General features: G+C 43.8%; 1 protein-coding gene across 1 annotated transcript; it reads left to right on the top strand.

The window, feature by feature from the left end:
- The first annotated feature begins 35 nt into the window (after nt 1-35).
- On the top strand, nt 36-13,105 carry cdk12 (cyclin dependent kinase 12). The gene is made up of 14 exons (XM_030408591.1): nt 36-1,986; nt 3,373-4,056; nt 4,368-4,547; nt 4,641-4,780; nt 4,901-5,071; nt 5,444-5,633; nt 6,763-6,819; nt 7,139-7,240; nt 8,189-8,266; nt 8,388-8,504; nt 8,595-8,726; nt 9,059-9,282; nt 9,385-9,807; nt 11,413-13,105. The coding sequence occupies exons 1-14, from the start codon at nt 806-808 to the stop codon at nt 11,829-11,831; spliced, it is 4,098 nt and encodes a 1,365-aa protein (XP_030264451.1). The 5' UTR covers nt 36-805; the 3' UTR covers nt 11,832-13,105.
- The last annotated feature ends 672 nt before the right edge of the window (nt 13,106-13,777 follow it).

Raw genomic sequence — 13,777 nt, 5'->3', positions numbered from 1 at the left:
TCCTGTTTCCGGTTCATTCGGCTGTGCGCAGTAGTTGCTAGTCACAGGAGCCACAATGGCGTTTGTAGTCTCCTTCAGATAGGGCTGTGGATGATATTAAATCCACTAGCATCGCCCTAAATATAGGCCTGGTTGATTCCCAGAGCCATTGATAATAAACTGGAACATCTACTGCACACGAAAATACTATGATTTCTAATCATCATTGAATTTATAGGGGATAAAACTTACATTAAAGGGAACATGTAAACAGTACCAACCGGGTCAAGTTTTCATTTTGTTCGAGAAACGAGCGTCTTTTAATGAAGGCATTTGCTTGTTTCTGAATGCTAAGACCGTAATTCTGTGGAATAAAAGCACCTTTACTTAACTTGGCACTGGACAAGGACACCTTTCACAAAGGGACTTTTTTCTTTTTCACGAGTCAGCTCGCTAGCCGCCGAGCATTAGCTAGCGGTGCTAGCTAAATTGAGACGGAGACGACACCACAATGCTCTGGTGTTTGGTTGGGACCTTTTTCATTAACTGACGAATTCAAAGTACATACTCTACAGCACTGGAAACCCAGCGTGGCATTTTTTTCTGCTTTGACGAACTGTGTTGGCGATCTCAATGGAATGAATTGGCTCTGAGGAGGACTGGACGTGAGCGGCCTGGTGTGTTTATTTTGTTGTATTTTCCTGCCCTGTTTCTGCTTAGTAACACATTTGCTCTGGCATTTGGAGTAGCTACTGTTTTCCTGTGAATGAATTGCCTGGACCTCCGAGGCCCAGCCGCAGGAGAGGTACCGACGCCGGCGTGAGGGATGCCTGGGTCGGACCGACACCATGGGACCAAGAGGAAGCCGGAATCTAGCAACAGTGGTATGCCACACCAGACCCAGGCCCCGAGTCATACCTCTGCGGGAGACAAGACGAGCAAAGACGGTAAAGTGCAGTTAAAATCGCCAATGTCCTCTTCGTCTTCAAAACGTAAACGGCATAAATCAACCAAACATAATCGAGAATCCTCGGCGGCACTGGGCCCCGAATATTTTACCCTCGGCGATTCGGCGCCACCTGGTGTAAACACGGTGAAGCCTCTGGTGGAGTACGATGATATCAGCTCGGACTCGGACACTTTCTCGGACCCACCGTCCTCCAGGCCCTCAGAGAGGGGGGGTGGGGACCGACTGGAGCCATCACCAGACTACGACAGGGACGATATCGACAGAGAGGCCGACGGGAGAGAGAACAAGGGGCACAGGCACTCCCGAAAAAAGTCCAAGGACCCTAACAAAGTTAGAGACGCAGGGAATGGAGAACGTGGGTACAAGAAAAAGAGCAGCAAAGACTGTGAGAAAGGGACGACTGGAAAGAGCAAGGAGAAGGCTGCCCCATCAGGCCAATCATCCAAGGTCCAGCCGGAGGGTGACTCGAAACGTGGGGAGCTTATGCTCTCCTCACAGGTACAGCCTGCAGCCAGTGTAGGTAGCACTACTTCCTCCACATCTTCATCTCGCAGCAAGGAGAGCAGCCGCTCAGGGAAGTCTCGCAAAGACCGGCAGCAGCGGAGGGACGGCCGAGGTGAAGGCGGTCGCAGCTCCTCTCAAAGGAGCCGAACTGACAGGAGCCACCGCAGGACCTCCAAGAGCCACAAGTCGAGCCCTAAAGGCAAGTCTTCAAGTAGAGGTAGCCCCCGCAGGAAAGGCACCAGCTCAGCTCTCTCGCCCAGTCCCAGAAGAGGAGCTGGCAGCGAGAGTCCACAGGGCAGTGGGTGTGGGCAGCAGGGGGATGACAGCTACTCCAGGCGGAGGGCGGCCCAGCAGAGCCCCAGTCCCTATGAGTCCCGAGACATGTCTCGCCGCAGCAGACAGAGATCAGACAGCCCCTATGGTAGCAGACACCGGTCCTCCAGCTACGAGCGGGACAGCAGCCCTTACTCGAGGAGACGCTCCATCAGCCCCTATGGGAACCGCAGGTCCTCCAGCACCAGCCCAATGTCTCGGTGAGTCTAAGCCTCGGGTGCCCTAAAAATCTTGGAACCTCTTTTGGGGGATATGTTCTGAATAGCTTACAACCACATACTGGCAGAGATAGTGTTGCATATCAGAATATAATACTAATTTAATCGTGAAGCCATCTATGGTGGTTATTCTTGTGTGTCCTGACAACATACTCTGATGTTTATGATCCCTGTTTTGATCTATTTGACTATTATATTAAACAAACAAAACAAACCTGTATTGACACTTAAATAAGTCACACCTGTTGAACTTGCAGAGACCCTCTCCAGTCAGCATAATGTCCACTGTTAAAGGAAGAAGGCTGTAGGAGACAGAGTGTAGATGGTCTCCATCTTGAGTTTCCATTGCATAACATGGAGAAAGGCCTGTGGCTGGGAAACTTAAAGCATTGGGATAATGTCATGACCTTTAGTGATTGTATACTGCCCAGCATTGGTTGCCATAAAGTGGGTCAGGCCCTGGTTTGAGCCTTTCATGTAATTGGATACTTTTGCATGGTTGAGTACATGTCAGTTGTCCAAATGCAGATATAAGCCACTGTTCTCTTCAAAGGCGAATTAAGGGGAACTTTTCAAAACCTGGCATGTGGTTGTGAAAGCGTATAACATGACTTTATAGTTGCCAGAAGTTAAAATTTCATGTTTGCCATGCTAGGCTGAAAGAATAGAATTAGACCTCATTCATTTAAAATACAACTCTGCAGTTGTCATATTTATTATATAAGCCAAACCTTGAAAAGTCTGGAAATGTCTTCAGAAGTTTATAAGTGATTTGGGTTGAATTGTCTGGCTATTCTAGCTGTCCTTGTATTTAATGTGAGGAAAACTAGGGCATCCATCTGTGACTGGAATGAAGTCAATGCCAATGTAAACTAGCAAAGATGAGGAACAGGTTGTATCCAATCAGATCTAAAGTTTTGGATCCAATTTGTTCCTTGGTTTCAAGAGCAACAGTTCTTTCACTGCTGGTGTATGTATTTTTTTATATTAACTACTGTTTCATTTCAAATCAAAAAGCCCACATGGTTTTGTTTTCAGTCTACACTACTCAAAATTAGTATGGGATATGGATGCAAATGGGCATGCATATGCAATGAAAGTCAACTTAAATGTGTCACATTATTTTTGGGGACCAAAAAAGTTCCCAAAACACAAAAGAAGAATTCAGATGTGTTACAGAATTAACAATCAAACACTAAAATGTCCCTAACAAATTTTGAGTAGTGTGATCAGCGGCCATTTTCTTTTGTGATACATAAGGTTGTTTCTGCATACTTGCCTCTGTTCACCATGTTTTATCCTCCCTGGCATCAGGAAGAGGGAGCAGAATCTAAAATGTTCATAGCATTCTTTATCTGCTTTATTTAGACGCTCTGGCCGTTCCAGGAGTCGCTCCCCTCTGCACTACTCATCTTCTCGCCGCTCCTCCTCTCGTTCCCGTAACAAGAGGCATACTTCCTCTAGTGTAGCTGGGGGCAGCTCTCACAGCAGCCGGCCAGCTAGCCGCTCCCCTCCTTCCTCTCGCCTGCCACTTAACTCCAGCCTCGGAGCAGAGCTGACCCGAAGGAAGAAGGAACGCCAGGCTGCTGAGGCAGCTGCTCGTGCCAGTGGCGGTACTTCTCCTCTTCCACCGGCCCGTAAATCTGCCAGTGCCTCTGCACGGCCCTCTAAAGCTGAGGCCCCACAGCCAGAAAGAGACTCTGCAGCAGTAGCAGAACCTCCACCCCCTCCACCTGTACCGTTACCCCAGGATGCTCCCAGTGGTGAAGATCAGGTTTCTGCACCTCTACCTGCCTCTTCCATGTCTTGTCCGACACCACCTCCTCCTCAGCCCTCTCCTTCTGTGCCACCCGGTCCAGCCACCCAGGTTCCACCACCGCCACCTCAGGCAGAATTTGTTATTCAGCCTCCTATACCCTCAAACACAACACATGCCAAGTCGCCAGCTCTGCTTCCTACACGTAGCCCCGTCCGCCAGACCCCGCTTCACAAGACGTCGACTCTGCCTCCCCTGCCTTTACCACCCGCACTGCTGGGAAACGCTCAGGACAGGTGAGGACCCTCAACAGGGATACACATTGATAGTATATGTCACATTGCACATTAATGTAAATTCATGTTCATGCATGTTTTACCAAAAAGATATTAAGTGAAAAGCACCTGATGACTTTTATCATAGATTATCATTTATGCAATGCTCCTTAGGCTCATGTTCTTCTGTGTTCTACCCATAAATTTGAATGTTTTTTCCTGCATGGGGTAAACAATCAAGTGAACTTTACCCATGTGTAATTCCTCTTATGTGTCTTTACTTTATTACAATTTTATCTAAAACACTTCTTTTTTTTAATTTGCACCGTCAGTCCAAAGAAGTCCACCCCGCCTCACAGGTCATCTAGAAAAGAGAAGGAAATTCGCAGTAGGACATCGATTATTGACCTTCCTTTACCGCCCACCCTGACTGGAGCTGACTCTTCACCCCCACAGTCCCCCATCCGCCAGGCTCCGTCGCTACCGCAGCCAGCCCTTAAGAAGAGACCAAAGTAAGTTCCTTTTTTTAAACTTGGCCACTTCCAATATTCCTCCTCTTAATCCCACATTAATTCTAATCTGCTTTTATTTTTGATGGTTTACAGGATTTGCTGTCCGCGATATGGCGAGCGCAAACATAACCTGAGTGACTGGGGTAAACGCTGTGTAGATAAATTCGATATAATCGGCATCATAGGTGAAGGCACCTATGGCCAAGTGTACAAGGCCAAGGACAAAGACACAGGTATGAAAATATCACCTGGACTTCTGCCACTGTGGTTCTCACATGTGTTTTATGGTTAAATAAGCACAGACTGAATTTGCATTTTGACTGGTTCTCTAAATACTTTCCTCAACTTCCTAGGTGAACTAGTGGCCCTGAAGAAAGTGCGTTTAGACAATGAAAAGGAGGGTTTCCCCATAACAGCCATTAGAGAGATCAAAATATTGCGGCAGCTCAAACACCGCAGCGTTGTCAACATGAAGGAGATCGTCACCGACAAGCAAGATGCGCTTGACTTTAAAAAGGACAAAGGTAAGAGGGTTTAAAAATGATCTGGACTTGGTAATAGAAAATAATTGTAAGCAATGGAGCAGAACAATGTTGCTCCACTGCTGTCTGTCTTCAACTTTCTAAGCAGAAAGATACTTTGCACATCTATTGCATCAAACAGGTGCGTAGGAGTATTTATTTAGCTTGACCTCTCACAAGATGGCCTCTCTTTTTCAACAAACTATTTGCCTGATGAAGGTCTAGTACAGAAGCATCACAAGTTAATGTGTTATTGCAAGTGTAAGCTTGCAACTTCTGACGGAGAAACTTTCTGACAAGTTTTACTTCAGGCTATAAACAGAGACACATCGGATTGTCATCCATCAGCTGATTACATGTTTCCTCTGTTTTTAGGTGCTTTTTACCTGGTGTTTGAGTACATGGACCATGACTTGATGGGCCTGCTGGAGTCAGGCCTGGTCCAGTTCTCCCATGAGCACATTCGCAGCTTCATGCGCCAGCTGATGGAGGGTCTGGACTACTGCCATAAGAACAACTTCCTTCACAGAGATATCAAATGCTCCAACATACTGCTCAACAACAGGTAAGCTGTTGATCGGTAACAGTTGTTGTAGATGAATTTTGATGTGTCTGTTCATGTGTTTGTTTATTTTAACACTTCTGATCCACTTAGACAAATTCAAACAAACAGCACCAGCTATAATGCGGCATTATTCACATCAACAACTTGGAACATCACTGCAGATGGTTTAAATGCAGCTGTAGTCTGTAACTGTAAACTCAAGACCCAAAGAAGTCAAGTGCTAACTTTAATGATGGCAAGGCAAGTGTTTTTTCGAGGTGCATCAGCAGCAATGCTAATTACTTTGCTACTAATTTTATTGGGTGCTTCAGATAAGAGCAATGGAGGAGTAAAGCAACTTCTCACAGATGGTTGCTCAGTATAATTCTACATTCCAGTCTACAAACACTATTGGATGCAAGGGAAACTAAGTAATGACTTGGATGCTGATAGAAATAAGCTACAATTGTGGATTTTGCTGTGTGAAGGAGAATTTTGAGCCACGCTGTAGTTTACTCTCACGCACTGCCCGGCTACTGTACAACTGACTGTAAACAGACACATGAACTTTGGACTTTACTTATCCCACCTGTCCTGACAATTGCTGAGTTTTACCAATCACCTCATTGATCTGGCTTTTACCCTGTCAAAGTACAGTGTGCATTTTCATTAGTTTACAATGTTGGTGAACTTATTCTTGTATCCGTATTTCTGAACCAGACATAAAAGATACTATAGTTCTTACAAAGTAGTAGTTCTCGATAGAGCATGAAGGGCCGCAACTTTTACTATTTAATTGAATATAATTCAATCTGTTGATTATTTTCGTAATTAATCAATTAGTATTTGTATTGATTTGGTCTTTAAATGGTTAGTAAATGGTGAGAAATGTTAGTCTGTGTCTCTAAAAACACAAGTTGATGAACTCAAAGGTCTTATTTTGTCACAACCCTCAGACAGTCATGGAAGAGAAAAGAAATGAAATTATTTTTCAAGAAGCTGGAATCATGGAGTTGTCACAATGATTATCAAAACATTTAGTGATTTAAAGAAAATCAACAACAAATTAATTAATCCTTGCCCCTCTAATGTTTTCTCATGCCTGGTAGTGTTGCTCCTAATCTTGGATGTTGTCTGTTTATTCCTACAGAGGTCAGATCAAACTGGCTGACTTTGGTTTGGCCCGGCTTTACAGTTCAGAGGAAAGGTAAGGCGAGAGTGTTTGTCATCAACATATTTTCCTCTGAGATGTATGCAATATATAGGAACCTCCTCTGCTTGTGTCTGTAATTTAAATAAATGATTAAATATGTTTATGATGGTTGACGCAGTAATTAAACTTCACCATGAGTATGGATTTTCCTCTTCAATTACAATGAACCGACACTAGATGGCAGTGTCCGTCACATTGTTGTCCCGCAGAGAGATCCCACTTAGTGAAAGCTGAAGGCTTGGACACTTGGGGGCGTAGATGCTCTATGAATCTTTGTCAGGCCTCACCATGCTCTCTATTTCTTCGCCCCCAGTCGGCCGTACACTAACAAAGTAATCACACTATGGTACCGCCCCCCTGAACTCCTGCTGGGAGAGGAGAGATACTCTCCAGCCATTGATGTATGGAGCTGTGGGTGAGTATAACACTGTCACAGTAGCACCTTTATCTATTCCTACTTATTTCCTCATTTACATACCCACTCAGGCATTCTATGATTTTTTTTTGTAGACTAGGTGTCATGAATTTTTGTAAATTAGGACTATTGGTTTTTCCTTTCATTCAGATGGGAGTAGTTGCTTTAACACTACATGTTTTTTGGAAATCGCCATTTAATCTTACATTTTCATCCTTTCATCACTTAATAAATCTATGAATAAAGAATCTGAAAACATCAGAACTTCTATGTATTTTAAAATTAGATTTAAAAGTGCTTTTTGCCAGAGTGCATGTCTTTCTTACTCTGTAACCTCTCAGGAGCTAAAAGCTGCCGTTCCACCACTCTGTCTTAATTGACACAAACATTTTAAACAGTTTCATGTATCTATCCTTAATTTATTTTCCTCAAAATTACTCAAGCTAGTCTAGTAAAGCAAAAGTCTGACATCACAAATCTTTAAACCTACCAATTAGCCTTAACATTCTTTTACTTTATACCTGCACTCACCTGAATGTAGATTAACCTAACCCACACCAATAACCATATTCTTACATAAAACCTGCAAATGTGTCTCCAACATTATCAGCAGACTGGATGTTTGCAGCACTGAGTCTGTTACATTTGAATCCTGAAGCACCAAGAGACCAATTCAGCTCAGTCAGGCGTGAGATACTCGATGTTCTTTATAAATGTGTGCTATGCCACCAAATTTGAACCTGGTTTATTGTAGAAGATTGTTAATAATTTTCCACATAGCTTCCACACTCCCTTTTCGTATTCAGATCCCTTCTTGTGTCAGATTTAGAGAAAACATATTTTTAAAGTGTGTGTTGTAAATGTATCCTGTAAAGAATAGTAGCATTTATTGATCAGTTATAATCCTGTCTGACAGAGATTTTATCTGACTGTTCTGTCATGGCTCAGGTGTATTTTGGGAGAGCTCTTTACCAAGAGACCTATATTCCAGGCTAACCAGGAGCTTCTACAGTTGGAGCTTATCAGGTAGACTTCCCTTTCCTAAACACAACACCTCAAGTAATAACCATTGCTACAACCTTTACACCCCCATTTCATTTTTTTCATCACTGACCCCATCTTTGCCTCCCTCTGTCATTTCCGTCAGCCGTCTGTGTGGGAGTCCCTGTCCTGCAGTCTGGCCTGATGTCATTAAACTTCCTCTCTTCAACTCCATGAAACCCAAGAAGCAGTACAGACGTCGGCTGCGGGAAGAATTTGCTGTGTAAGTAGTCATGTTGCACTTATCCCAGAGTAGCTGTGCTCAACCCTTCGTCCGCTCCTACAGCTGAATCCTCTCTCTCCTTCTGCGCAGTTTACCTGCTCCTGCTCTGGACTTGCTGGACAGAATGCTGACCCTCGATCCTGCACGACGCTGTACTGCTGAGCACGCTCTCAACAGTGACTTCCTGTGTGACGTCGAGCCCAGCAGGATGCAGCCGCCAGAGTCAGTAGCCGAATGGCCTCTGCTAGCACCCTTCATCTATAATAGTACTAGTTATCAATCTCTTGTGGTTAGAGACGGTGGAAAAAAAAAATATTTTAAAAAATATTTTCAATGCACAATGCGAATGTCTTTTTAATGCTCATAGATCTTAATTGTTAAAAAAAGGTCCAGTGTTTGGGATTAAGGTTCTGAAATTTAATGAAATATTCATAAATGTTTTTATTAGTGTATAATCTTCTGAAACATACAATTGTTCTGTTTAATTCTCTGTTTAATTACAGATTTGTAATTCATGGTTGTGCTATAATTATCACTGCCCTCTGCCTCTCCAGTCTTCCTCACCACCAGGACTGCCATGAGCTGTGGAGTAAAAAGAGGCGGCGAGCACGTCAGAGTGGGGTGCCCGAGGATGTGCCTGTTCCAAAAGTGCCCCGTAAGGAAGTGACAGGGACCTCAAGTGGAGAGAACAGCCGGCCCCAAACCAGCCCAGCTGGAGCCCCACCTCCTCCACCAGGAAAACCACCTTCCACAGCCAACTTAGAGCGAGAGTTGTCAGGTAACAGCTGCCTCACAAAAGCACTGGAGCAGAAACAAACATGAACATAAGGAGTGTTTTGTGTAAAATGTTTAAATATTGTGTTTGAATGTGTGTGTTCAGGCCTGGGAGTTGCTGCAGAACAGTTGAACCAGGCAGAGTTGGCGGTGCTGCTGAACCTCCTCCAAGGACAGACGGACCTCAGCCTTCCCCAGGTTGCCCAGCTCCTCAACCTCTCCAACCCAGAGACTCTCAGCCAGTCATTGTCTGCCCTCAGTGAGGCCTCTGACCACCAGGGGGCTCCAGACGACCAGGCCCAGTCTGCTCCCAGGTCTCAGCCCCCAGAGCCGCCTCCTGAACCCCAGGAACTCTCACCGACACCTGGAGACCCACCACTTAGCCAGGAAGACCAGGCCAACCTGCTGGCTCTCATTTTAGGCCACATCATGAAGCCCCAAACCGAGGAGCAAGGCGATGAGAGCAATGGCGTCCAATCAGAGGAGGCACTCACACGCGATTCGTCCGCCTCTACTACTGATCGCAAGGGCAAGTCCGGATTTAGTCTCTAGAGGGTGGAAAAAAGGGTGAACTAGGTTCAGGTGGATATTGCTGGGGACTGCTAGAATGAGGAGAGCAGGGCAGAGAACAAATGGATGCTGACTGAGTTTTGGTACTCAAAATTCCTGTATACTCAATTTAATTAAACTTTAGACAGCCTGATAAAATCTACAAAATTATCAAATTGAATAAATAAATTAGACTATTAGATGTATCATGCGTCTCCCTCCCCTTCCCCTACCCCCTGACATTCCTTAAACAAACACTCACCAGCCCCCTCCTGGAAAATGCAGAAGCAAAACCCAACAAAATGTCTCTGGAGTGTTCTTCGTCATGTGACTCTGGTAACCACCAGGCAAAGGTTTGTTGCACGTGGACATCTCTCACTGGTGTGCTCAATAAACCAGAAGGAAGTGTAGTATTTTTCATTTCAGTTCAAGAAAAAGGTTCACACTGTATTCCCTTCCACGTTTCTCCCTCTGCCTTGTTTCTTTCTCACAGTCTTTGTTTCTGTATCTGTCTCATCTCCACATATGTTTTTTCTTCCTCACTTCATTTTTCATTTTAAAGCAGGTGTCATGGATTCTTCACAGCAAGTGATGTTGCTTTAAACAGTCTGTAATGTCAGCCTTTTTATGAAGAAAGTCTAATAAATTATCAAGTGAAAATAAATGTTTTGAATCTTTAGACCTCACCTGCATGTGTTTCTTTTAAGTTTGGTTTGTCACACATTTCTCTTTGATTTTAACTGCTCACACTGACTCGGATATTAGTTTAAAAATGTGATTAGCAAATTGAATAAAACTGTTCACAATGTTGCTGACGCTGATATGCTAATAGTCCTGTTTTCTTCTGGTTATTTCTTCAGTCAAGGCCACTGAAAACCTTATTGCTGTAGAGCTGAAAACTAAAACAGTAACCTGGTTCAGTAATCTTGTTCTGACTCTTGTAATTCTTAAAATTCTCCTCAATAAGTCACCCTATCTGTTCATCCAACTGTACGTGCCCTTTCCAAATGTTTTCTCACCCAGTTCCTGTATTTTTCCTTTTGTTGAAAGTGGTTGTTTGGAGGAAAAACAAATACAGCTACATCCATTTTGCATAAAATCATAGGATTACATTACTTAATGAATTGGTTTAAAAAGCAGTATTTAATACACATTCTTTACAGTGTTAACTATTAAAATAAAGCATTACCTGAACAGGTGTATGATTGTAGATTTTTCACAGGCCAAATATATCTTTGTTTGAAGAAGGATTTGCTGTATCTTATATGCAAAATGACCTTAGGTTAACAAAGTTAACTTAATTGCAACAATATTGACATCTATGCTGATGTAATGATATGGAAATATACACTGTACCCTTAAGTGTTCTTCCTCCCTCTTGTGGTGAAGGTAGGAATGTTAACATTGTGTAACTCCATGTCAGGCCCACGAAACGAGCACTTTCTGTAATCGCACATTAGATGCACAGTTGAAGATGACAAATAAGATTACGGTTTATTTTATAGACAGTCACATGTTTAACATTATATTCCAAATATGCCTTGTAAGCTAACGTTTTGTCCTCTGTCCTGTCTCGCCCCCTCAGATGGTGTAGCATCAAAAAGAAAACAACTCGGGGACAAACAGGTGCCCCCATCTGGTGAGCAGCGTCCACCCTCTCCACCGGGACCACCTCCCTCAGCTCTCCTCCTCGGAAATGCCCAGCAGGCCGGGTCTGAAACCCAACCCAGCCAGGACATCAGCCCTGCCGTGGCAGCCGCCTTGCTCCAGCTCATCTCTCAGCAGGACTCGGAAACTGGGGCCTCGCAGCGCAGCAAGAACCCCTCTCCTGCTGTGGATGCTCCGGCCCGGGGACAGCCCCCTCCACCTTGGGTTGCAGACTCCCCGCCTAAACCTTCAGCTGCAGCTGAGGCCCCAGCAGGACTGGTGACTGCTGCCTCTACCACTGCAGCGCAGTTCCCGAAGGATCAGGACCTCCGCTTTTCCCACGGAGCTGCCCGCTGACCCTCAATCCCCAAAGACAGACCGAGGTATCGTGGGGTGGCTCAACCTTCCTGGCCTGAAGGGAAAGGTAGAGGAAGAAAGCAGAGGAACACCTGCAGATTAGGACTCACTGGCCCATGAGCAGGTAGCTAAAGATAAATCAAAGATATTGAAAATGAATGTCTGAAAGAAAGAGATTAAGGGCCTTTTCAGGTCATGAACATCATTATCCACTGAACAAGCTGTCATGTCCTCTTGGATGGAATGTTTGGACCTTTAACAGTCCAATTAGGGACAGTCACCACCTGCAATCCCTTGCTTCTTCCTGTCGACTGAAGGTCCTGACTTGAATGAAGTTTAGCTTCCAAATTGAGTGCCAGCAACTGACGCTCAATTTAGAAAGCTGCTATGATCTTTTCTTTCCGAAACAGAAGATTGTCATGTCCACTGCAGTGCCCACTTCTAATTATCAGTGTTTTGGAGAATGACGTCCTCCACTCTGTCATGGAGAGGAGGTGGAAGATTACCTGAAGCTAAAATATGGTGTGTGGGTATATTTGAGGCAATGAGTTCACTGATAAGAACACTACAGGATCATGAGTTTCTTATTAAACCTTCCATGCTGGTTAGTCCCCCCTGTTTTCAGCCTTGTGCCTCTTTCGTGACTCCAGCGACCCCTGAATGATCTCGTGGGTTAAGTTTTTGTTTTGGATGGCACCTACAACAGTGTACATCTGATGGACTGAATTTTCTTAATTTCACCCAAAGGCTGTTCCATATTCTGTCTGTCAGCCCAACGGAACTGCGATGTGCTGTCGACCCACATGAAGGTTTTCCTTCCTTTACATAAAGCAAATCTCTGTGTCGTAACAAGCCTAAGGCTGTATTGCTCACTTTCCTGTCTCAAATATGGATTAACACTACATTATGATCGACTGCTCCATAATCCTCATGCTATTCTGCTAGTTCAAGTATAAGGCTCAAACATATACACAATCTGATACTGACTTTTCTGGCTTTTTCTGGTGGGCTCTCAAAGCCTCGTCTAATGTCGTCGCCTCCCTGCCAACTTGTGCAACAAGAGCTTTTTCTTTGTTTTTGGTGGAGTTATTTTCTACATAAAGAAAATGATACACGCTTAAAAAAAATATGGTCCATGGTTCTGTTTCCATTTTTTGCTTTGGGAAAGGGAGAGGAGAAAATGGTTTAATGTGTCTGTAAAAAGGAAAAAAAATATTTTGTAATATGTGTTTTCTTGGTTCAGTTTATTAAAGGAAGTTATGCGACCAGTTGAATTGTCTCTCCTGGCATTTCTAGTTGTTTCACTGTGGTCGCCACTAGATGGTAGGCATTCACTCATGCTGCAACTCAGCTACAGGAAGTCCTCACAGTTGGGCCTCGGCAGAGCCAGATCGAAGTTGAGAAGTGCAGACTGGGCTCAATTACAGCGGGTTTCTAGGGTCTCTTATTGCTGTTATGAGCTGAAAACTCCTGTTAACTCAATTTAAATTTACCTTGACTAGAAAGATATCAAGCAAGGGAAGTCGGTGATCACCCAAGGACACAAGTAAAATGGCAGAAATGGAATTAAAAGCACCCCCAAATTACAATCTGGAATAAAATACACCAAGATGGAAAAACCCTCAAGCTAAACAAAATATGCAGAACTGGATCTTAAACATGGAAAAGACTCTAAAAAGTTAAAACATTTAGAATTTTTCAGCTCTGTTATTTAATCCTTTTGTTGTATCCCAAGTAGAGCTACAATGATTAATTGATCAGTTGTCTGTTAAATTGTTACCTTATTCACTATTTTGATAATCAGTTAAGCAATTTTTTGACAAAAAAGGTCAAAATTCTCAGATTCTCGATTCTTAAATGTTAACATTTTCCAGTTTCTTTATTCCTATGTTATAGTAAACTGAATATCTTCGAGTTGTGGACAAAACAAGACACATGAGGACATC

This window comes from Sparus aurata, chromosome 23 (assembly GCF_900880675.1).
Source record: "Sparus aurata chromosome 23, fSpaAur1.1, whole genome shotgun sequence".
NCBI lineage: Eukaryota > Metazoa > Chordata > Actinopteri > Spariformes > Sparidae > Sparus > Sparus aurata.
Note: the sequence above shows the minus strand (reverse complement) of the source record. Positions and strands in the feature narration are given on the sequence as shown.

Coding starts and splice junctions, on each gene's coding strand:
- cdk12 (XM_030408591.1), top strand. CDS start 806: ATGCCTGGGTCGGACCGACACCATGGGACCAAGAGGAAGCCGGAATCT. Junction 5,634..6,762: donor AACATACTGCTCAACAACAG/GTAAGCTGTTGA, acceptor TTATTCCTACAG/AGGTCAGATCAAACTGGCTG. Junction 8,727..9,058: donor AGCAGGATGCAGCCGCCAGA/GTCAGTAGCCGA, acceptor CTGCCTCTCCAG/TCTTCCTCACCACCAGGACT.